Source organism: Callorhinus ursinus, unplaced genomic scaffold (genome assembly GCF_003265705.2).
Source record: "Callorhinus ursinus isolate GAN/ISIS: 27379988/994484 unplaced genomic scaffold, GSC_fseal_2.0 scaffold4, whole genome shotgun sequence".
Lineage (NCBI taxonomy): Eukaryota > Metazoa > Chordata > Mammalia > Carnivora > Otariidae > Callorhinus > Callorhinus ursinus.
The window spans coordinates 144,412,390-144,435,951 of record NW_027397066.1 but is presented as its reverse complement, the minus strand read 5'-3'; the positions used below and the strand labels follow the sequence as shown (position 1 = coordinate 144,435,951).

Sequence of the window (23,562 nt, the reverse complement as noted above, 5' to 3'; positions counted from 1 at the left end):
AGGGAGTCTGCTTCTCCCTCTGACCCTACCCCCTCTCATGCTCTCTCTCTCTCTCATTCTCTCTCAAATAAATAAATAAATAAATAAAATCTTTTTAAAAAAAAAAGTCTTAAACAAAACCAAAAAGAAGATAGGTCTTTTAAATGCTATAATAAAAATCAACTTGAGAAGCGTAATTTCAACAAAGGATACTTTATACATTAGGCTGGCAGTTCTTGTTTATCAAGCTGAGGGTTATGTAAGTACGTTATGTACATTTGATCATGAATCCTTGTAATTGTCCTGTACTTGGTGAGTTCTTGGCCAGAAACACATAGTCAATGAGGGTGGTTAGATCCCAGGTTCTGGCCCAGTCTACCTACAACCTGAGGCCATGCTCTTAACGACCATTCTGTAGCGAATAGGTCAGCTTTACAACTTCCCTGTTCAAAGGAAACCACAAGTTAGCCAAGTAAAGAAAACATTTACAAACTCAGGCGCCTGGGTGGCTCAGTTGGTTAAGCGACTGCCTTCGGCTCAGGTCATGATCCTGGAGTCCCGGGATTGAGTCCCGCATCGGGCTCCCTGCTCAGCGAGGAGTCTGCTTCTCCCTCTGACCCTCTTCCCTCTCGTGCTCTCTATCTCTCATTCTCTCTCTCTCAAATAAATAAATAAAATCTTTAAAAAAAAAAAACATTTACAAACTCATAACAGGGTATGTGTCATGCTGTTGAAGCCTGCGCTATCTCCCTTAGACCATGATTCCTGCTGGTGGAAAAATGTGTTGGCCTTCCTGGGGCAGGAAGGCCCTCGAGTCCACGGGGGAGTATGGAAGTCTACAGCACTAAGAAAACTCTTCGTCTTTCCCACTGAAGAAGTGTATGCTCTGAAGCTAATTTACTACCCCTGATTTATTTACCTCTTCAGTTTCATTGTCTACAGAATTGGAATAATTATTTCTGCCTTTGGAGAGAGATTCATTTATTCAATAACTTACTGTTGGGGACAACTTCAGACACTACAGATGCCAAGAGGAATGAGGCAGACAGAACGGTTAGTGTGGTACAGGCCCAAGGATAGACGTAAACATTAGTGGAACAGAATGGAGTTTAGAAGTAGACTCACTGTTTTTGACAAGAAGGCAAGATAATCCATGGAAGAAATGATAGTCTTTTTTTTTTTTTAGAAATGGTGCTGAAACAACTGGATATCCATATGGGGGAGAAATGGACCTCAGTCCTTACCTCATCCATACATATACACACAGCAAATACTGGAATGGATCAGTAAAAACATGGGGCACAAGGGAGCTTTTGGTGATAATGGAAACATTCCATATTTTGTTTATTGTGGTAGTTTCGTAGTTACATACATCTGTCAAGGCCCACTAAGATGTATACCTAAAATGGGCTCATTTTATTGTTTGTAAATTATACAAAGTTGTATATTTTGTATATTAATAATATACAAATACAAATATATTTATTAAATATATATTATATATTTATATAATATACATTATTAATATATTAAATATATTAAATATATATTAAATAATAAACAAATGCAAATATAATATTTGTATATTAAAATCAACAGTAAGGTTGATTTTAAAACATCATATCCTGTCACTCCTTTGCTTAAAATTTTCCAGTGAACGTTAGGTAAATCCAAACTCCTTTACTCTGTCCTACAAAGTCCTAGGTGATCTGGAGCTGTCCACTCCTCTCTGCTTGCTTTTGTTGTTCTTCCTGGAACGCTTTTCTCCCAGATCTAGGTGTGGCTGATTCCTAAAGAGGCTGCACCTCAGGGGCCACCTCCTTGGTGAAGTTCCCACCTCCTCAGTGAAGTTCTCCCTGATTGCCTAACTCAGTATTTGAGTACATCATTGTGTGTTTTCCGAAGCACGCATCATTAGCTGAAATTCTTATTTACATGGTATTTATTTATTGTCTGTTTTTCCCCATGAGAATATAATATCCACATAACAGGAAAGATCTGTCTTGTCTACTCTTCGATCTCTAAGACCTACAATAATGTCCGCCTAATAGTTGATGTTCAGTAATTATTAAAAAATTAATATAATAAAGTAATAAAAAGGGTAAGGAATTCCGATTCTATAACATAGACAGTGCAGAAACACTGAAGGTTGCTAAGTAAAGAAATGGCACCGTAGAATTTGTGTGGCAGAATGGTTATTGGGTTAATGGGATTGGATTGGGACCTGGGGTAAGACTGACTGAAGGCAGGCAGATGATATAGAAGGCGACCCCACCATTTCTGGTAAGGAAAAGATAGGGAGGCTAAGCTGAGGCTCACTCAGAGGACATAAGGGGTGGAACAATCCAAGCGATATTTATCAAGAGATGGAATCAGCATCCTGTAGCCACGTACATTCTGAGGGGCCAAGAGTCATAGTGGAATCGAGGATTCTATCCATGCATACCTGAGCTAATGATGGTGCCCTGAACTGACAGAAAGGGATGCAGGAAATGTAGCATAGTTAGCAGATGAGTTTGGCTTGGGATGTTAATTTTGAGTTACCTGCAAAACATCCTCCTAAAGCTGTTTACTGGACAGTTGGTAATACCAGTCAGAAATTCAGGAAGGAGTCAGGACTGAGGACATGGATTTGAGAGTTATTAAAGAAAGGCATGGAAATGGAACTTTAATAAGAGCTGAGGGTAAAAAGAGAAGAGGGCCAGTGATGAAACTCTAGGGTTTAACTGCCTTGTAAGGGCTGGAAAGAAGAAGAGGAACCAGTAAAGAATAATGAGAGCAGTTAGGAGGAGCAGAGTGTGGAAGCCAGGGAAGCAACTTTGCTCACTATAGTGGCACTTGCCACAGAAATCTGGCAAGAGAAAGACTGAAAACTTGGCAACTCAGAGTGACTGGTGACTTGAGCAAGAGCTGTTTCAGTAAAGAGCAGGCCAAATACAGAATGCAGTCGTTTGAGGAGTGAGTGGCAGGCGTGGGGGAGGGAGCTAGGATAAGACGCAGAGGATTCTTTCCAAAAGGTGGGAAAGTAGGAATTCATGCCTACACAACCTAGTAGGAGAAAGCAGTCGTTTGAGAAAGGTAAGGATACCACTGGGCTAAAGGTGCTTGATTCAAAACCTTAAGGTGTCTATAGGCATCTTTGGGAAAAGGCTACTGAACGAACTCAGCACTGATACACAGATCACCAGATGTCACCGAGGGCCTGGCTAGGGTGAGATGGTTCCTTTAGTTTGGCAGTAATGACATGTTGTATATTCTCTCCAGTAGGTGCTCCAGCCTCCTGGGTGCAGGCACCAGGATGACAAGTGATCGGCTTGATCACAGTTGTATACTGGCAGAGTAGTTGTGGCAGAAGGACAGGGGGTGAGGATATCAGGGACTGTGGTCCACGTCATTGGGTCTAGACTGAGGCAAAAGTGGAGCATGCAGGTCTGGTGGGGGGCAGAGATAGAGACTGAGGAAAACAGAAGGGCTAGAAAGTTCAGTGAGGGGAGTAAGGGATCTGGAAGAATGGTCAGGTGCAGTTAAAGATGGTAGAACTTCAGAACTACTTGGCAGTTCGGAATTGAGAATGTGGAGAGAGGAAAGGTGCAGGGTGGGGCTACGGGGTTCATGGATGAAATGGAGGATTAGAGATGTAGGTGAAGGTTAGATCTTTGGACATAAGCACAACCACCACAGGGTCACCCCATTCATACTGATGTCCCCTTGCCTCCAGGAGACAGATGAAGACTGAAACCAGGGAATTCAGTGAGTGATCACGAGTTGATAGATAACAATTACATGGAGCCGAGAGAGCTAGATGGTATGAAGCTCAAAGGAGCATGGGCAGTTGCCGGAAACCGGGGGAAGGCATATCTAGAAGCCGTAATGGGGAGTGAGGAGAATGCCAGACTGATTGTGCTGGAGCGCTTCCAAATGCTGGCAGCACCCAAGCTGTGACCACTGAAATCAACTGGAAGGAAGGAGAAGAGGTGAAGAAGGGCCCCAGGTGAACAGTCAGGTCACCTGCAATAGCAACAGGGGACAGGGAGGAGACCTTACCCTGCTAAATGAAGGAAGCCTGAGTTGGCTTTAGAACTCTCTGAAGTCACGTGATGTAAATTTAACATACAGAGTATATATTGGTTCCTACTAAGCTATATGTCTCAACAGCAAAAATAACAAAATCGTAATGTTATGATTTCTGTGAAAAATGTAATTTAACGTTCTGAACATCTAGTTTGTGTGTTCAAAAATTATATAGGTGTGTATTTTAGCTGGGTTTCTAACATTTTATAAATAATATTGCTAAAGTATGAATGCTAATATTTATGTGTGTGTGGATCTTTTTCTTTTTAATAGGTTCTTAATCAAGAACCAGCTCTATGGATCCAGGACAGGTTTGTCCCATGGCCTGCTCTAAACAGCCTGTTGTCCGATAGAAGATTCCATTGGCAAACCATCTCTATTGCCTTATAGAGCAAGCAAAGAAGATGGATCGACTGAAGAACCATCTACCTGTGTGCTTTCTGCCTACTGTGCCCTTTTTAATCCTAGTATCCACTCTGGCGACTGCTAAGAGTGTGACTAATAGCACTTTAAATGGCACAGGCGTGGTCTTGGGCTCTGTGCCTGTAATCATTGCCAGAACTGACCATATCATAGTCAAGGAAGGGAACAGTGCCTTGATTAATTGTAGTGTTTATGGCATCCCTGATCCACAGTTCAAGTGGTATAACTCCATCGGCAAGCTGCTGAAAGAAGACGCGGAGAAGGAGCGAGGAGGAGGTAGGCCTCCAGGTCGTGTCCAATGTCAAAAATACAAACACAGACTCTGGAAGCCACACTGAGAATGTTAGTTGCTCTTATTCAAGTCACTTAAAGATCTTATTCTGTCTTTGCTAAGGCAAGAGAGAGAAATATGTATCTTTAAGGATTCGAAGCAGTAATTAATTCATAGTTTTCACTCTTCGACTCCGAAGACAAAGGGCAAACATAAAAGTCTCTTAAAAGGCCTCTTGGAATTTTGTAGTATAATGCATACAAAATGTTACAGGGACGAATGTAAAGTGGGTTTTCCATTAGTGTACGTTCCATTTATAAGGGAGTTTTGTTTCAGGGGAGCTGGCTCCAGTTAACAATATAGCAGTTGTTTGTGGTTAAATGGTTAATTCATTGGCCGTGGATTTAAGGACCACACTTCTTAAAAGAAGTCTCTGTGCAAGGTTGTCAGGCACCTACTAGAGATGGCTCTGTGTTCCTGAAGACCTGGCTGAAGTTTCTAGATTGTCGCAGCTGAGGCCAAGAGGGAGGGAGGATTCAAGAGCAAGAAATAACATGTGGCACTAGGGGAATGTTTGTTTTTTAATGAGTGTATTTCTGGCCAAAAAGTGTGAATCACCTACTTAAGCACCAAGCTTGCTTCAGGAAAGCCTCCAGCCAAAAAGAGGATTGGTTGGGTCATTGTGAATCAGTACATTTCTTGTTTTAGATGGGAGAGGTACTTGTCTAAAAACCCAACCCTGCTCTAATTGACCTGAAGGAGTTACCATGCTTTCTGAAGCATTCACTGTGTGAAGTAGGGGAGTAAAAAGACCATTGTTCCTAAAGTAGCGGCTTATTAGTTTCTATCACCTTTCATTCATATTGTACTTCCCATCCCACAGCCCTTTGACCAATGAGTAATCCCCAGAGCGTTTCTGCTCCAAGAAAACCTACATTTTTAATCTCTTTCCCTCATTTCATCTTCTGTACTCTGAAAAAGAGTAGACGCTAATGCCTTATGTCTCCTCAGGAGCTGAGTGAATGGAGTTTTCTTGCAATTACATACTTCCGGTTCCCAGCTGTGTTCCTCACGGTTGAGGCCGCTAGCAGTCCAGCTCCCTGGGATGTGGGGTTTCCATGTAGTGCTCTCATTACACTGCTTTTGGTTAGCCATTCAAGGATGTACAGTATGACAAAGTTTCTTCCCTTAATGAAAATACTGTGTGTTACATATCACGTGTGTGTCTGTAGATTTAACTTAGGAGAGCAGAACTCTTTCCTCACCAAGTAAAATTATGGGGCCATAGAATTTTTAAATTGGATGGGACTTAGAGACAGTGTAACCCAAATCCCTTTTTTACACACGTTTTCCCAAGGTCCTACTGTTATTAAGTGGCTGTGACTAGAACCTTCACTACTGACGCTGAGAAGATGAGACACCACCACCCCTTAGCCTACAGCTGGTTTCCATTCCTCCCATTCCTTCCTCCCAGACTCCCAGGCAAAAGGAAGTGATATCACACTTGTGCAGGAGGGCAGTAACCGTGCTAACATATACACTCTCAAGTTCCTGTACCTCATCAGATCTCTCCGCAGGCTGGGCCACTGCGAGGAATAACAAGGTAACTGAAGTAAGGGGAGCAAGGACTCCAGACCTGAATCTACCTTTCACGTGGACACTGAAGCCCAGGTTATGTCTCGTGCCCAGGAGCTGGGACTGGGGCACTGAACCCCTGAGTCCTAGAGAGGAAGAAAACTGTGGGAACCGGACAGTACTGGGGCCTGAATTTCAGGCACAACATTCTGAGTGCATTCCTGAGGTGGTACCTTTCTCCTTCAGAGAGATCACGTGTTGCATCCGTTGAAAAGGTCCTTATCGCTATTAACTCAGTCCAGCAAGCATACGCTGCATCTTGCCTTCTCTGTCTGTATCCTGGGAGGCTGGACTAGAGCGAAGCCCCACACGGCTCAATTTCCCTTTGTTCTGAGGGTGTTCAGATGACACTATAGTAGCAGCCTGTCCCCGGACCCTGGAAGCAGGGGGAGCCACCGAAAGCCTTTGCTGCAGACACCTGCTTCATCAGAAGCCAGTGCTCCATCATGGTGCAGCCAGCAGTCAGGCTGATAAGCCAGTTAGCTGTTTTTAAACCTCATAAGGAAGATGCACTGCCGATTTTTAAAAGAACTCATGATACTAGTACTTGATGTTCCAGCTCAGCTTTTGTGTTACGATGCATAATAATAGTAACATCCGAACATAAGTAACACAGGGTAATACACAAAACACTGCACCGAACAACCAAGCAAGACGTAAGAAATAGCAGAAATAAGACTCCTCATCATGAAATACTAGAATTTTAGTGCTCAAATGTCCTATTAGAGGACCCATAAGTCTTTAACTCTTCCTTTCTGATGGGGAAAATGCCCATATTATAACCATGGACAAAAATTTCAGTTTTCAGGCTGATAGTCTAGGAGTTTAAATGGAGCAGTGTTTCATTTATAACGCAACAAAAAGGTAATTGAATATAGTATGAAAAATGATGCTAATATCCCAGAACATTACTTAGATACAATAGACTACTGTGAAAACCAAACTAACAAAATTAAAGCAATTTTCATTAACAATCCCCACCATTGATTAAGCCCCCTGTACCAAGTTTCAGATATTATTTCTAATCCTTACAGTAAGCATGACGGGTAGATGTTACTAATCCCCATGCCTACAGATGAGGAACCAGGTGAATAGAGAGGATATTACACAACCAGAGTGTGGCCAACCAAGTGTGTATTTTCCCTTTCTGCCTGACCAGCATCTGCTCACCCTCTAGGCCTTGGTATGCAAAAACCACTGAAGAGCATCTAACCCAGACGGGGCGAAGGAGAGAAGCCTTCCAGGATGGAAAGTGCATGGTGATCACCCACATCACAGTCACAGTGTTAGGATGTGTGCACATGGCATGCGTGAGCATGCACACGCACACGCACGTCATCAGAATCCAGGAGCACACCACCATTAGTGTGGAAAGGAACAGTTTCATTTCTTGGTTACGCTGAAGAAGTGAGCTCGCTGCCAGTCCTAGAAAGAATGGGACTGTCTCCTGTCACTGGCCGGAGCGGCAGCTGCTTTGCCTTGCCTCCCTGGTGCTTGTTACTTGGAGTCCGCAGGATCAGGAGAGGCTAATGTGGAATCTCTTTCTGGAGGAGGACTTTCTTTTCTTTCTTTTCTTTTTTTTTTTGGTAGTTCACCGAAGGACATGTTGGGGGTGGTCCACCAACCACATTACAGAAATAACTCAGAATTCGAGTACCATGCATAACCACAAATGGCCACACACTGCACTGTTTTCCATTTTCCTTCTGCTAGAGGTGAGTTAGAAATAGATAGTTGTCAGCAGGTATTATGAAAGAAGTCCCAGTTATTTCAGGTACGAATTACCCAGTGTATTTGTGCCATGCCTTCTTGCTCCAACTTTAAGCCATGGAAATGCACATTATTAGCACCTTTATCAGATGACAAATGACAAGCATTTCAAGAAACTCAGCTGGCCTTGGCCTTGGTAAACATGTCTGGCTTGTTAGCGATTACGTTTGAAAGTCTTCCTTCAAGTTAGGTTTGAGACTTTCCCGTGGGCTTGTTCTCCATCCCTTGCCGCATTCTTTCACCAAAAATAATTAAGAACGATAGAACGAGCTTTGAAAGTAAACCTGCACAGAGTAAACTGAGCTGAACTGCACAGAGTTCACAGTTGTCACAACTGGAATTCATGGTTATAAATTTTGCATTTACTTCACGTCACTCCATTGTATCTCCACTTTTCAAATTTTTTTTAAAGATTTTATTTATTTATTTGACAGAGAGAAGGAGCAAGAGAGGGAATACAAGCAGGGGGAGTGGGAGAGGGAGAAGCAGACTCCCCGCCGAGCAGGGAGCCCAATGCGGGGCTCAATCCCAGGACCCTGGGATCATGACCTGAGCCGAAGGCGGACGCTTAACGACTGAGCCACCCAGGCGCCCCAACTTTTCAAATTTTTTGAGTAGACTGTGAAATGCTTATTAACTACTCTGCAAGGGACTAGACGCTGTGCCAGCCCAGTTTGCAGACCAAAGCGTCTGACCTCCCTACTACATGTAGATAGAAGGAGATCCATCCCCACCTTCAAGGTAAATTATCCTTTGCCTCTAAGATTGGCACGAAGTAGTGCATTAACTTCTGGAAATGTGATTGCTGAATTCTTGTTTTGGTAGATTAAATATCTGAGATGAAAAATCAGCTTCTCAAAGGCCTAAAACAAGATTGATGCGATTACAAATATATGGTGGGAAATTCAGAAGCATCACAAAGAGCCTTTCTTTGAGCAAGTGCTTCAACTTCCCTGAGCCACAGTTTTTTGTATCTGTAAAATAGAGACCATCCTTTTTTACTAGCAGGTGGGGCCAAGAGGCTTGAATAAACTATTGTGTATGAAATGTTTCGGATAGTTATCTGGAGCACACCAAGCTGTCCGTAAAGGGCACCTGCTGTCACTGTCATTGGTAATACTGCCCTGTGTTGTCACAGGCATAGAATCCAAGTACTTACATCTCTGTTTCATAATCCAGTGTGTTTTTTGAAAAAACAGGAAATAATTTTCTGGGTGATTTCTTATCCTCTAGCTCAGTTTCTCAGCCTTAAACACGTAATTGATATAAAAAAAATTGTATGTCCCTTAAAAGTTATTGGAAATTTCAAAACAATGTCATGACTGCTATGATAGGTTTGAAACCCTCTCCTCCATCAGAGGCCTCCCCTTGCCCCAACATCACTCTTGGGTACAATGGGCCCATTGATAGCCAATAACGCTTCTATCTCTGAGAAGGCAGTAGATGTGCAGATTACTAAGCGAATGATGCACAAGATAAACTTTACATTTGCCTAACCCAGTGGTTCTCAGCGGGGACCTGTTTTCCACCCAAGGCCATTTGGCAAAATCTGGAGATATTTTTCAGTTGTCATAACTTGGGGGAGGAGGGAAAGGGGGAGATGATGCTACTGGCATCTGGTGGGCAGAAGGAAGGAATGCTGCTAAGTGTCCTATAATGCACAGGATAGACCCCTACAAAGAATTATTGGGCACAAAATGTCAGTCGTGTCAAAGTTGAGAAACCCTGATCTAACCCAAAGAAGCTTCTTTGGGTTAGATCAGCCAACTAAAGGATCATTCCAAAGTAGATCTTCAGGTCAGTTGTTTGAACCCATTATGTATTTTCCCTCAAAAGTGGTTTAATTTATTTTGGTTCACTGAGCCATATCAAGGGCCAACCTAACAACCACCATTGATAGTTTTTCTTTAATGAGCTGTGCTTTGTGTGGGAGATGAGTTCAGAGCGCTTGTCTTAGCTGTGAAAAGACCCTTCCGGATCCATCTCAGATAAGGATGACAGCTGAGATTCCCCAAATGGAAGTTATTTATATGAACCCAGTGTAGGGTGCTCTTGTTTCGGAAAACCACCTGCAGCTCTTCTCAGAAAAGACTGTTGCTAGCCTCCGTGGAATTACACGTTTGGCACTTTTTTAAAACAAATGAAGATCACCAGATCAAATTAAGCTAGAGGGTCAGATGTTTCCTTTGCCGGGAAATGAAAAGACAGTAGGTCCTCTTCAGATATTATTTATACCTTTAAGCAGAGCGAAACTGCAGGCTCTGAACAGAATAGCCTTCCACCCCCACCTTCCTGCGCTCAAAGCTGAGCTAAGCCCGTATTATCCCGGGCCACCTTTGCTCCACATGATGTAGGAAATAGCTTGTTAGAGCTGCCCTGGTATACTCTGAAGAGGTCTCTTGGGAGGATTGGCGGGGGGGTGGGGTGGGTGGGCACACACAAGAGCCCTCGCAGCCTACAGTGTTTATAACCAGTCTTTGCCGTGGCTTCAAGGAGCTGTCACCTACTGCAGAAGCCCTGCAACAGGTGCAGCCATGCAGTGCTAAATTTGTTTTCAATTATGTTTTGTAAAAAGGTGTGGATCCTTTCTCTTCAGCGGTCTATATTTCACATATTGGACAAGAAGTGCCACATGTTTTAGGCACCTACCCACACGTGCATTTCGGTCTTATAAAGAGTGTCGATTCAACGTGTTACTTATTTGAGTGAGCCTTGTACTCCATTTATGTTTGCATGAACATTTCTTGGAACTCTTACCACATAAAAATGTTTAAAGTTGGTCTCAAGAAAGTAACCTACTTACTTTGGCCAGTTGAACCCTCCTCTTTAAAAAGCATGGGCATGTAAGGCTTGAGAGCCTCCGTATCTAAATGGGATTGTGAAGAGAGCTTTAATCTTTTCATACCACTGATTGGGGAGACAGACAAACCGTACATCAGCTTGTTTCCACATTCACAGAAAGATACCACCAAAGAAAAAGAAATCCTTATCGTCGAATAAGTAATTTGGGGGAAATTCTAAGAGCTTAGTATTTGGGCATAATTGTTAATGTCTAATGCTCCATGATCCTCAGGAAAAGTTGAAGAAATTTAGGATTGTAGTGGACATGGTCTTTGAAGGAAACTGTAATTAAACAGTATCTTTGTAGGTTGTGCTCTCACTTTCTTTGTGGTTCTTTAGTTCCAGAAGGTATATGGATGCTGCTTATTTCTCTACAGCAATAATGTGGTCAGAAGTTGCATGAGCCATAGCTCTGACCTGGTGCCATCCAGTGGCTAGACACTGAGCCACAGTAACTCCTATAGGTTTGACCATAGCCATACGATGCCATTGATCTGCTTCTCTCATTACTGGACAGTCTACCTGACACTGTCGTAGTGACATGACATTGTACTTTCTAGAGCGACTTCCCCTGGCATGTTTTTGTGCCCCACAGTGAGCACAGTGGCACCAGGTCAGCCACCTTCCTGGGTTGGGACCGAAGTTATGGCTTCTCCCAGGGAATGTTGGCAGGGGAGGAAAGCTCTGGAACTATGTTCCTCAGAGAAAAACTATCTTGAAAAGGAAATTTTTGTTGTTGTTGTTACCTTGATTTTCTTACATTCATTAATATTTTTCCAGTCAATTTAGGCTTGTCTGATTTGAAGAGTTCCAGGAAATCTAAAAGTGGGTCATAGATTACGTTCATTCTGAATTTTTGACAGATGTCTCCGTATCAACCTCCCAAAGGTTTTACCAGCCCAGCTCCCACCTGCAGTGTGTCTGAGCATCCCTTTCCCCATTCTCTCAGCATCCCGTCTAATCTGTGCCTCCCCGCTTTTCCTGGCACTCTGAAAGCTTAAAAAGTTACCTTTTAAAAAATTACTTTAATCTCTTTGAATTCCATTGTAATGTAATCATTAGTGATTTTTATAGTGAGACACTATTTGTATTTCTTTTTTCTGTGACCTACCTGTTCATACCTTTTCCCATTTTTTTCTTTTGGGTTATTTTGATTTATAGGAGTTCTTTATGTTTTATACTTATTCAGCATTGTCAAATATTCAAACAGAGTTTTCTTCCACTCTGTCATTTGCTTTTAATTTTACTTAGTATGATATATTTTGTAGTGTAAAAACTTTAATTTCAGAGAAATCTGATCCATCACTGTTTTCCTTTACAGTTTCTGGGATTCTTGAAATGCTTAAAAAGGCCTTCCTAGCCCCAGTTTGTAAAAATGTTTTTATATCCTCTATTAATTTTATACTTTTATAGATCTTCAGAATACTTGGAATTTATGTTTATGTATCACATAAAATAGGGGTGTAACTTTATTTTCTTTTAAATGAATAGTCAATTATCCCAATATTCTTTCCCTCTGATTTGAAATATCTTCCTTATTTTTTAAAATTCCCATGCTTCCTGGCATCTGCTTCTGGACTTAATGATTTTCTGCACTGGTTTAATTGGGGGTCAGAGAAGGCCTTCTCAGGGAGCACGATGAGACATGAGGTGGTATCTAAACTGGGCTAAGAATGTGTGAGTTTAAGGGCTTGGAGTGAGGAGGGAGGAGAGCTTTCCAGGCAGAGAGGAAGCATGTGGGAAGGTCCTGTGGCAGCTCTAAGAAATGAAATAAGGCTGGCTTGTCAGGGGGAAGTCCTGCAGGGTGAGGGGTTCCTGTTCTCCCACAGGATAAATACGAAGCTCTTTAACATTCTGACCCTGCATTCCTCTCAGCCCTGTCTCCACCCTAGCCCTTCTCTTGGTGTTAGACACTGTTTGTTGGTTTGTCGGCTGGAGCAGCACTGTCTGGCTTCCCCCTTTTACCTGTAGGCTCCCAGCAGCCCCTTCCTGCCTGCACCCTCCAGCCCGCCCTCACCCTGGCCTGGTGCCCCATGCCTCACTAAGAAGCTGGTGCTCCGTCCCACTGCCCTGGGCCAGCGCCTTTGCCAAGTGATCCATAGTTGTTTGTAGCAGTCTGTGCCCTCCTTGGGCTGGATGGTTTTCTCAGTCGGGGATCTTGTCTTACTCGTCTCTGTATTTGCATAGTCTAGCGTGGAACGTGGCGCGAACGCAATTTACTCAATAATATTTGTTGACTAAATGCGTGAACAAGATTAAAAAAAGATCACTGCCCTTCTAAAAATGTCAGCTTTTTTGTGTGTGTGTGCCGTATAATATACACACTGCAGTACAGCTAAGAAATAACATCTGTCAGCTTTTCTCTTTGCAAAGGAGAGATTGTCATCACACTACTTCTGTTCGCACGTGGCAGATTTTCATGTGTGGTTCTTGTGCCTGGAGTTTCTTGGGGAGACTGTGACAGATTCCTGGGCAAACTCTGGTCTCCAGCAGAGCAGACTCTAGCAGCCCTTCTCCTACTGCATGTGGCAGTATTTTAGCATGAAGCCTTCAGGTGAGGGTCCCCTTACAGGACCACAGCCGGACCAGAGGAGGTGGGGGACGGGCTTTCCGAGGGAGGAGCCACCATCTGAGCAAGGCGCAGCACTTGAATAAGTGAACCACTGGCAAGGGTGCTAGAGAGACATTTTGCACATCATCTTTGGTAATATATTCAGAAAGTCATGGTTAAACATCCGCCTCTTTCTTTCCTCCAAAGTCATTGCATGTAGAACCGACTTGGCATCAGCTGCTGACATTTTAGGTTTTTATTTGTGCTGAAGAGATGCAACTTAATGAAAATTCAACACATAACTTTGACATTCCCACTCAATTACCGTCTTAAATACACGAGAACAGCACTGTATCCCCACTCCATGTATAGCCCTGATGGTTTCCTGTGACAGTCATTGTGGGTTATTTTTGTTTTGTTAACTAAAGTTAAAGCCAAAGTCAGGACCCTTCCAGAGTGAGTCTCAGGACAAGGTATTTATAGACTGAGGTGCATGGCAGTGTGCAGCAGAGAAAATGTTCTCAGGATGATCCCAGCTGCTGGGTTCCATGTGGAGATTCTTCGTGAGCCCGGGCCCAAAGATGTGGGAGGACCCTCAAAGTGCAATTTGTGCCATCTTCCTAGTTTTCAGGGCTGCAAATGGTAGTAGAACATGCAGAAAGCTTTATTTTCCAATAATCAAAGGTCAAGCTGAGACTGAGAGGAACTCTATAGTCTTAGTATCAGCCTTTAAAAAAAAATGATACAAATGTACATCACTTTAGAGGTTAGTATCTTAGCTCTTCTGACACTGTAGTCTTTAGAAGCGTGTGTGTGTGTGTGTGTGTGTGTGTGTGTGTGTGTGTGTGTTGGCTACCAAAGACCTGCTTGTGACCCATAACAATTAGAATACAGTTATCACTGTAATTCTTAGTAAGTATGAGGAGAAAGCTGTTTATAGTACCATTGGATGCCTGCCTTCTTAGTTTAGTGTTCTTGTCTGCTTTCCTTCTCCTACACCCAGGTTCTGACTACTTTGGAGGTAATTCCTCCATAAAAGAGTGGCCATGGGTGGTTAGGAGGTGACAATTTGACCCTAACCATTCCCCATACAAATAACCTCACCTCACCCTCTTCCATCCTGTTCTCTGTTATATTTTCCAACAAAAGAAAGAAGGTAAATTGAGAAACTACTACAAGTATAGTCTGTAATTCTTTGGAACCAAATACCTTGCATATCCATAATCTTTCAATCAACTAGAGCTTTTTTCCTATGTCTGCTGTCGTCCACTTTCATGAACATGTAAATTTTAAGAAAGTCAACGGATGATTTCCCTTGCCTCGGATTGTTTCCATATTTGGCTAGATCCGCAGCTGAAGTATCAAAATCCATGTTGAGGGAACGAAGGGGGTGGAAGGCTTGCCCCAGCCCACTCTGAACGAGACACCGTTTCACAGACTGGGTGCTTAGCTTTGTCTGTTAAGACACAGTCACAAGAAATTGAAAATTCACTAGATTTTCCAAACCAGTGTTTTCTACTCTTGGGGAAAATACACTGGCTGAATTGGTAGAAAAGGGTTACTCAGGGACACCAGGAACCACTCTCCACAGATGTTCTTTCAGAAAGCAAAGGGATAGGACAGCATCGACGAGAGGTGTCCTGCCAGATCCAGCATGGCTAATGTGGAGGAGAAACTGTAGGCCCCCAGAAGGCACCTCGCTGCTCCATCTAGCTTTCTTAAGAATGTTCCTTGGAGCAGAAGATGCTGGAAAAAAGAAGGCCCTCTGTTGCCTCCTTTCATAGTCCCTTGAGACTATAATCACTTAGGTGCTCACAAATTTAAAAAAGAGGTGGGGAGGGGAACATGTTGCTTGTTGCTTTTGAGAAATATCAGACTTTTAAATAGAATGAAAAGTCACTGTCAGAAGGGGAAGAAACAACAACAAAAAAATACAAGTCAATAATAGATGCTGAAAAGGGAAACTACATGTTAAATTATCCCATCTCTCAGGAGAGGTTCCTCCAGTTGGCTTAGGGAACTGGAATGCTTTTATGGGGAAATATCTGCCTGCCTGCTCCTCAGAACTTCCAAGGGGCCTGATCTGGACCCTCCTTTCTCTGTAGGACAATATAGGGAGATAGTAGGGTTTCAGAAAGGCTCAGACCCAAGACCTAGAAGCCAAACACCATATCATGTTTCCCAGGGGCCTTCTGACGTGTGGGTACGCAGGCAGACTAAGAATCAATTCCAACTAAAGAGCTGCTCCTGATTCAGAACCTCATTGCCAGAGCAACACTAGATCCTTTCCGGGCCAGAGAAGGAAACTGCACTTACCAACAGGCATTCTCCATCATGTGAGGCTTCTTTTCAACTTGATGGGTCTGTAATTTATTTGCAAGGCTAAAACAAATTGATAGTAATTCATGCCCAGCCTCTGAATGTCCACATTATTAGCTTGTAACTTTTAAGTACTATTAACAATTCCTTGTAAATTCTCAAAATAAATGACATGTTATTTTTTAATTAACTGAGGTCATACAAGCATAACTCCAACCTCAAATATGAAAAATCCAGGTAAACAATTATAATTTAATTGACTTACTCCAGGTTTTACATTGATCCTAAAATACTTTATATTCTGAGAAGCATTAAACTCCCCAGTGAACATATATCCAACAGAGTCATGCTCACAGGCAGGTTAGAAAACCAGATGCTACATTTACGGAATTCTTTAATAAGAGCACAGGATTTTCCAGATGGTTTATTTTTCCTATTTCTCGCAAGGCTGTGGAATTCCATAGTACGGTTTGGGGATTAAAGGTATAATCTTTTGAGCTTGAGTTCATCTACTAGTTCTACTCATTCCAAACTGGTGACCTTGGGAAGGTGGTCTAAGCTAACTGTGCCTTAGTTTCTTCATCCTGTGAAATGGAGCTGGTATTAGTACCTACATCACAGAGTTGTTGTGAAGATGAAATGAGTTAGTATGTGTCACTGTCTGGCACACAGTAAATGTCTATTGTCATTATCATTTGTAGTAACAGAAGCAGTAGTTGTAGTAGTAAGAGATGTTTTTAGTAACGTGAGAGTTTGTAGACACTTTGATGGGACCCATATGTCCTTGGTTGAATTCTCCACTCTTCCTTCCAACAGGAAAATGGCAGATGCACGACAGCGGCCTCCTGAACATCACCAAGGTGTCTTTTTCAGACCGAGGCAAATACACATGTGTTGCTTCTAACGTCCATGGCACTGTGAACAACACGGTGACCCTGAGAGTCATCTTTACCTCTGGAGACATGGGCGTCTACTACATGGTCGTCTGCCTTGTGGCCTTCACCATTGTCATGATCCTCAACATCACCCGCCTGTGCATGATGAGCAGCCACCTGAAGAAGACCGAGAAAGCCATCAATGAGTTCTTTAGGACAGAAGGTGCAGAGAAGCTGCAAAAGGCATTTGAGATTGCCAAGCGGATCCCCATCATCACCTCAGCCAAAACTCTAGAGCTTGCCAAAGTCACCCAGTTCAAAACCATGGAGTTTGCCCGCTATATTGAAGAGCTTGCCAGGAGTGTGCCTCTGCCTCCCCTCATTATGAACTGTAGGACTATCATGGAGGAAATCATGGAAGTGGTTGGGCTGGAGGAGCAGGGGCAGAATTTTGTGCGGCATACTCCAGAAGGCCAGGAGGCCTCAGACAGGGATGAGGTTTACACGATCCCAAACTCTCTGAAGAGAAGTGACTCGCCCACCGCAGACTCGGACGCCTCATCGCTGCACGAGCAGCCCCAGCAAATTGCCATCAAGGTGTCTGTGCACCCGCAGTCCAAAAAAGATCACGTGAATGACACAGAGGGTGTACAGTTTGAAGTCAAAGATGAAGAGGAGACAGAACCGTCCGCTGAACATTCCCCAGAAACTGCAGAGCCTTCTACAGATATGACATCCACAGAGCTAACATCTGAAGAGCCAACACCTGTTGAGGTATTGGATAGAGTCCTGCCACCAGCTCACCTGGAAACTACAGAGCCAGCAGTGGGGCATGACAGAAACCCCTGCATTATTTATGAAAGCCATGTCTAATATCAACTATGAAAAGCTATGCATATCAAGAAAATCAGGGGCTGCTCCTTGTAGTGCAGATGTAGTACGCACTTGCCGCTAAGCCTTACCAGGAGACTCTCATCCCTTAGGTAGGAGTGATGCCGTTTTCAAAGGGGAAACACCTGAGTGCAGTTTATTATGTGACTGGAATTTCCCCAGTAGAAAGGATGTGAGAAACATCAGGGTGCAGAATTGATAATACTGGACAGAAGGCGTCCACGTGATACGAATTTTAGAGGCTCTTCTCTGCCAAATACCTTAATGGGTGATGATGCCCTTTTGGCAAAGAGAATATTACTGTAAGATATTCTGAGGTCAAGAGCCCTGTCCAATGCACACTGCATTGCTTTTCCTTAAGAAAAAAAAATATATAGGTCTGCTACAATAGCAAATGCACGTACATGGGTTTGTTGCACTTTCTTCTCAGTTTTTCTTCCTGTCACTGTTCCTTTGAGATGGAGGAGCTGCTGCTGTTATAGTAATGCTAATCGCGCTCCACTTCAGCCCTCCTAGCCTTTGTCCTTATTTTCCCCTTGAACATGTACCTCCGAGGCTTTGGTATCAGTCACTAGTGCCAGGGCTGATATCTACAAGTCAGTTGTAACGTTCCAGAGTAGTCACTAGGCTCATTATTTTTGTCACTTCCCAAGCCTATTTTCATACATTACTTTTTGTTTGTTTGTTTCCAATGAAGCTGCTGTTGTGAAACTGAGAAAAACCTTTGCCCAGGAATAGCACTTTAATAGCCAAATAAAAATGTGTTTACCTGTCCAATTCTGAGAGCCTTTTGGTGAGCTCAACTGAAGTATGGAGGGAGATTGTAAAAGGTTGAATATACCCATATTACCCGTGAAAACTGCTCTTTTTATGGTTAAGTAACATCATCCTACAAACAGAAACTGATTCTTTATCTGGAAAATGTATTGCTTCCAAAGACAGAGGCATCTAATGAATCCCTGCAGGTTGTAGAGTACTGGCTTCCCAGAAGGGCTTGCAGGGACATACGCTGTTGGGTGACTCAAACACTGGATTTGGGGCAGAAAAGAGAGATCTGTGAAGCCGTGTAACCAGGTCCACTTTTGTAACCACAGAGCTAACTCGTTGGTCTTGAAGGGGAGAATGAAAGGTTAGAACAAAGACCTAGGGAACTGTGTCATCAAATTTCATGCCAGATTGTGGAATTATTTTTTAGTCTCACAAGAAAGCAGTTATACACGAGACTGAATGATGTTGTGGAAAGAAGAAAAAGTCAGTCTGTGCAAAGGCCAACACCTAACCTGACTGTGCCAGTAACCAGCTGCCTGGCTTTGGGCAGGTCTGGGTCTCAGTTTCCTTATCTGTCAGAGGGGGCAGACTAGATGGGCTCTGAGTACCATCTAAATGGTCTCACTCTCTCACAGAAACAAACCAATATCATCATGCTTGCTCTCTTTCCAGTTACTTAACAGATTGTCACTTTTCTCTCTGGGTTCAGCTCACATTGTTTATGCTGCATGACTTACTCAAAGAGGATCAATTTCAAATAATCATAGCATTTTAAGCAAGTTGTGGATCTTCTCTCCCAAAACATCATTAGGACCACTTCTGTAGTTGAAATTTAATCATGGTTGAGAATGAGTGGTATTTCGTTTTCACTTAGAACCTTAAAGTTGTCGTAAGGGTCGTGGCCACATCAAGTAGATGGGGTCATGACATTGGAGGTTATACGGGCCACGTTGGTGTAAAGAGAGAGAGCAGACCGAGATGTGTAGTCTTCACTCCGTCACTATCTGGATAAGTGACCTTGGACAACTCCTTTTCCCTCTCCAGGGTTTCATCTTTTTCATCGGCAGAATATGGGGGTTGTGCCTGATGAGTCACAAGATCCCTTCTAGCTCAGACATTTATTGCTTTCTAGAAAGTTTGTAATCTCCCAAGATGGCATGGTCCCCACTGCAAGAGACAAACAACATTGGGAGCAAAAATGGATACAGGAGATTGGTTACTTTTGTGGTTCCAATTTTACGATGAATGTGTCTAGCTCTGTAGCCTGAGGGCAGTGGGTTTGGCTTTAGGGGTGGCCTGCTGGGCCTCTTCATTCATAGATAACTCGTGTGGAAGGCAATCTGACAAGACCTGGAGTTTGGTCAGACATCACTTAGCCAGGAAGGAACTGCTGGCATCTAGTTAGAAGTGTCTTGAGTTGTCACAGAAAGCAACTAGTAGTCCAGCAGTCAGGAGTAACCATGACTCCCGATGGGCTCTCTGGGCTAGGATTTTATGTATTTGGGTTGCAGAACAGCTTTACCTCCAACTCTCAGAATATAAACATTGTCCACTTGCTGTGGAGGTCAGCAAATTCTTCGTGTGGATCTGTTTGCCCAAAACAATAACAGAGATTTAAGCTCTTTTTGTGATATTGTGTAAACTTTGCTCCTTCTGTTCAGTTCTCATTCCACCCAGACCCATGTGCAGATTTCCACATGGAAGTTACAGGAGAAGACATCAGTTCTATCTAGACATTGATTAGGATTTAAAAATGTAAAATCAGCAAATTTTTTATGAAGTAGGAGCAGAAATGTATAGACCAAAGAATGTTCCAGATTGGTTTTAGCTTCTTAAGACTGGGGAGATTATTATATAGATTTTCCAAACTTTTACCTTCTGAGGCATCAAAAAGCTCTTGATATAATAATAGCCAACCTAAAAGGAGGTTGGCTTACAATGGAGATTTCTCCTTCCTGAAATTCTGTGCTCTTCCTATCCCATCTTACAGCTTCTTTATGAAATGAGAAACGTTCTCCCTCTAGAATATAAAATGCAGAAAGACCTCGGGACTTTCAGCTGATTTTTCAAAGATAAACTGTTCAGCTTCATAGAAATGCATAGAAGTATGGCTATAGGTGTGTGTGCTCGTGTGAATGCATGCACATCAGGCTCATTTGGGCAGTCTGCAAAGCTTAACACTAAATCCCAAGCCATGTCCTTTGGGTCTTATGTAGTCATTCTCAATATCAAACAGCTTCTGGTTTCTGAGTCATATCTCTAACAACTTTTTTCCTTGAAATTCTGAAAATGATTCAGATATGTGTGCATATTTAATTCACTTTGATGACCTGTAAACTTGGATGGTATTTATTCTAAATGGGGAAAAAAAATTTTATACTGAAAATCTATGTAATTTATAATGGTTTTGTTTTATATATTATATTTTCATATCTTTAGGGCACATCTACTGTTCTCATCTTTTTATATATCATACTCGGCAAAAAGAAATACTAATACTTGACTAAAATCTCTAGGAACCAAATGTGACATATAACGTATAGAAATTGCTCTAAAAATATCTGAATGTTCTCACCCATCCCAAGCGTTATTGTGCCATTACATCCGGAACCATTTGTCTCAGACGCTTGTGAGCATTCCTTTTTTTTTTTTTTTCCAAAAGTAAGGCTAAAAGGCCCAACATCCCACACAACGGATTCTGGAATCTCCTTCCTTCCTTTACCTTTTTTATTGTTTGTTTCATTTTTAACTGTAGAAGTCTGTGTTGTTTATGTTTCCATTTGAAGGGCAAAGGTGAGATAAGCAATTTGACGAAAAGACTGCATTGAACTATGGTTATGTAAATTATTTAATGGACTGATGATGTTTGAAATCTAATACTTAGATTGTTATTTATCGGTGATCTAGGATCTGCTCAGCTCTTTAGCACACAAAGAAAACGTAAGGCACAAAGAGTATTTGCATGTTGTGAGCAGGCACCCTCTCGGTGTAGTGCAGCCAACACAAATCAGCTTAACTATAAAAACGCCCATCCCAGCCACTGGAGATGCGGTTTTAGAAAGGCAAATCAGACACCTCTTAGTCACAGGTTGAAATACAGTGTTCTGTCAGTGCTAAAACTCCTTTAATGGCAGCCCCTGTGGTTCTGTTAACAGGGGACTTCCTCTCAGTGTTTCATTTGGGAAGAAAATGGGACATTTAACTTATCTTTCGATACTCTATTTTATACTCGGCACAGTTCAGTTACTATTCTGTACCTATCTTCACAGAGAGGTTGGCATTCCCTTAAGATTATAATCCCTGTTTCTGTTCTTGCTTTTTAAACCAATTTACTGGTACTCTTTCAACCAACCAAATCTCATTGTATATTCGCACGCATATTTTGAGCACCTGATACCTTCAAGACACTAGTCATTTTGACATTCACTTATTCATTTAAAACTCCCTCAGTAGATAACAAAGTTCATTTTCCTAATGACTTTTTTAGGGTTTCTACAGTGATTAATCAAGTTTGGATTAAACAAACCAATGGTGGGGGGAAAATCAAAACAGAATTGCTTAATATGTTTTCCAAAGGACTGAGTGTGTGTCTGCTATACAAGAAAGTATCATCTGAGGATGATAATGATCTTCGAGATTTTTTTAGAGATACCAATTTTAAGGGGACTAATACTTAGAATACCGCAATCAAAAATGAAGGTGTTAGGGAATGTACAAATAGAAAACAAATAGTTCTAAGAATATTCTGGCATAAATTGATTTTATTTAACCAGTAATAAAAGCCTTCAAATGTATCTGTCAGATACCACAGAGCTGCTTACAGTGAATTAGGGTCGAAGAAGATGCTTGCTTGTACTTATGTTTGGCTTGCTATATCTCTAGTTCTGGATGTCCTTTGTTAAAATTGGAAAATAAGATGAAAAACTTTATCTGGGCAGAAATTTCAAACTGTTGATTTTGTGAGCTATAAATGCTCACTTTTAAAAAATAATTTAAAGATATAAACAAATGACTTTTAAGTTGATGTTATAGTAGCAAAACAAAAAACCATGTGCTCCATCCTGTATTTTGATTGTTGCTTTAATAAAGGATTTGCGCAGGTATGTGGATTATGTGTCATGTCCCACCTGAAGGGCATTTGATTGTGGCCTGATTCACTCTTTCAGTGGTAAGATGTCTGTCACCAATTCTTTTCCCTATCTTTTGCATCCATGACATATCTTGGGAGAAAAAAAGGAAAAATGAAATAATTTGTATGTAAAACTACAAAACTTATCCAAATTCAGAAACCTTAACTCCATCCTAACAAACTTTGTAGCCGTGTATTTTTATCTGTATCAAGAAATCATTTTTAACATGTAACATCAAGCATTCTGTAGAGAATCCAAAAAGGCCAGGAAACTCACATACTCAGAACATTCCACAGAAGGTATGAGTAATACGTCTGCCTAGACACCACCTAGACAACAACCAAATCCAGACCAAATGCAAGAACATGCTAAGTAGGTTCCTTTGACAATCAGTAAGCTTCAAAAGCTGAATCCCTCTCTGACAAGATGAGATGTGGGGCATGTAAGCAAAACAAGAAAGGGCACAACCAAATGGGAAAGCAAGACAAAAAGGGAAGAAAGTTATTTACTGCAGACTAAAGAGGCAAACAAAATAACGGAGTTATCCAATAAACTATGCATATACCTAACCATCCCCAGGTTCTCCCAAGCAAAAAAAAAAAAAAAAAAAAAACAAACCAACTTTATGCTGGCATTAATGGAAAAATTAGCACTTGTGTCATCATGAAAGAGAAAATAGGAAAGTTTTGTGCTAACCAGGTAATTTTGACTGGTGCATATTTTCAGACCCAGAGCAAAGAGTTGCTCAATTTTCTGCAGGTTTTGGAATGCAATGGACCTTAATCAAAGGAGCTAGATAAAAATTCATATTAATCAGTGATTTTCAAATAAGCCTATAGTCACTGAGTGGGAAAATAAATGTGAAGTTATCTGATTTACATATCTTTTTTACAAGCTTGAAAATCTCTGATAAAGGGGGAGCTCATTACCTCCTGCAGTAGCATATTCCACGGTGGCGGGGTTTTAAGTGCTGAGTCAAAAATTGTTGAAGTGCTACCACACTGGTCCTTGAGCTACCTGGAGCTGAAAATGTCAGTT

General features: G+C 42.0%; 1 protein-coding gene and 1 long non-coding RNA gene across 6 annotated transcripts in view; one reads left to right on the top strand and one right to left on the bottom strand.

Annotated features, from left to right (window-relative positions):
- Positions 1–22,495, top strand: part of MFAP3L (microfibril associated protein 3 like) — a 39,880-nt gene extending 17,385 nt beyond the window's left edge. The window contains exons 1-3 of one of the 5 annotated variants that reach the window (XM_073892493.1): positions 3,583–3,729; positions 4,324–4,749; positions 16,677–22,495. In XM_073892493.1, coding sequence (XP_073748594.1) covers positions 4,455–4,749; positions 16,677–17,608 — 1,227 coding nt within the window. In that variant the 5' untranslated portion in view covers positions 3,583–3,729; positions 4,324–4,454 and the 3' untranslated portion in view covers positions 17,609–22,495. Of the gene's footprint in view, positions 1–3,582; positions 3,730–4,323; positions 4,816–6,327; positions 6,348–16,676 lie in introns of those variants that run through there. The other 4 variants (XM_025874457.2, XM_073892495.1, XM_073892496.1 and 1 more) reach the window with 4 other exon arrangements.
- Positions 16,815–23,562, bottom strand: part of LOC141372672 (uncharacterized) — a 204,651-nt gene continuing 197,903 nt past the window's right edge. The window contains exon 3 of the long non-coding RNA XR_012378076.1: positions 16,815–16,912. This is a non-coding gene — a long non-coding RNA (uncharacterized lncRNA). The remainder of the gene's footprint in view (positions 16,913–23,562) is intronic.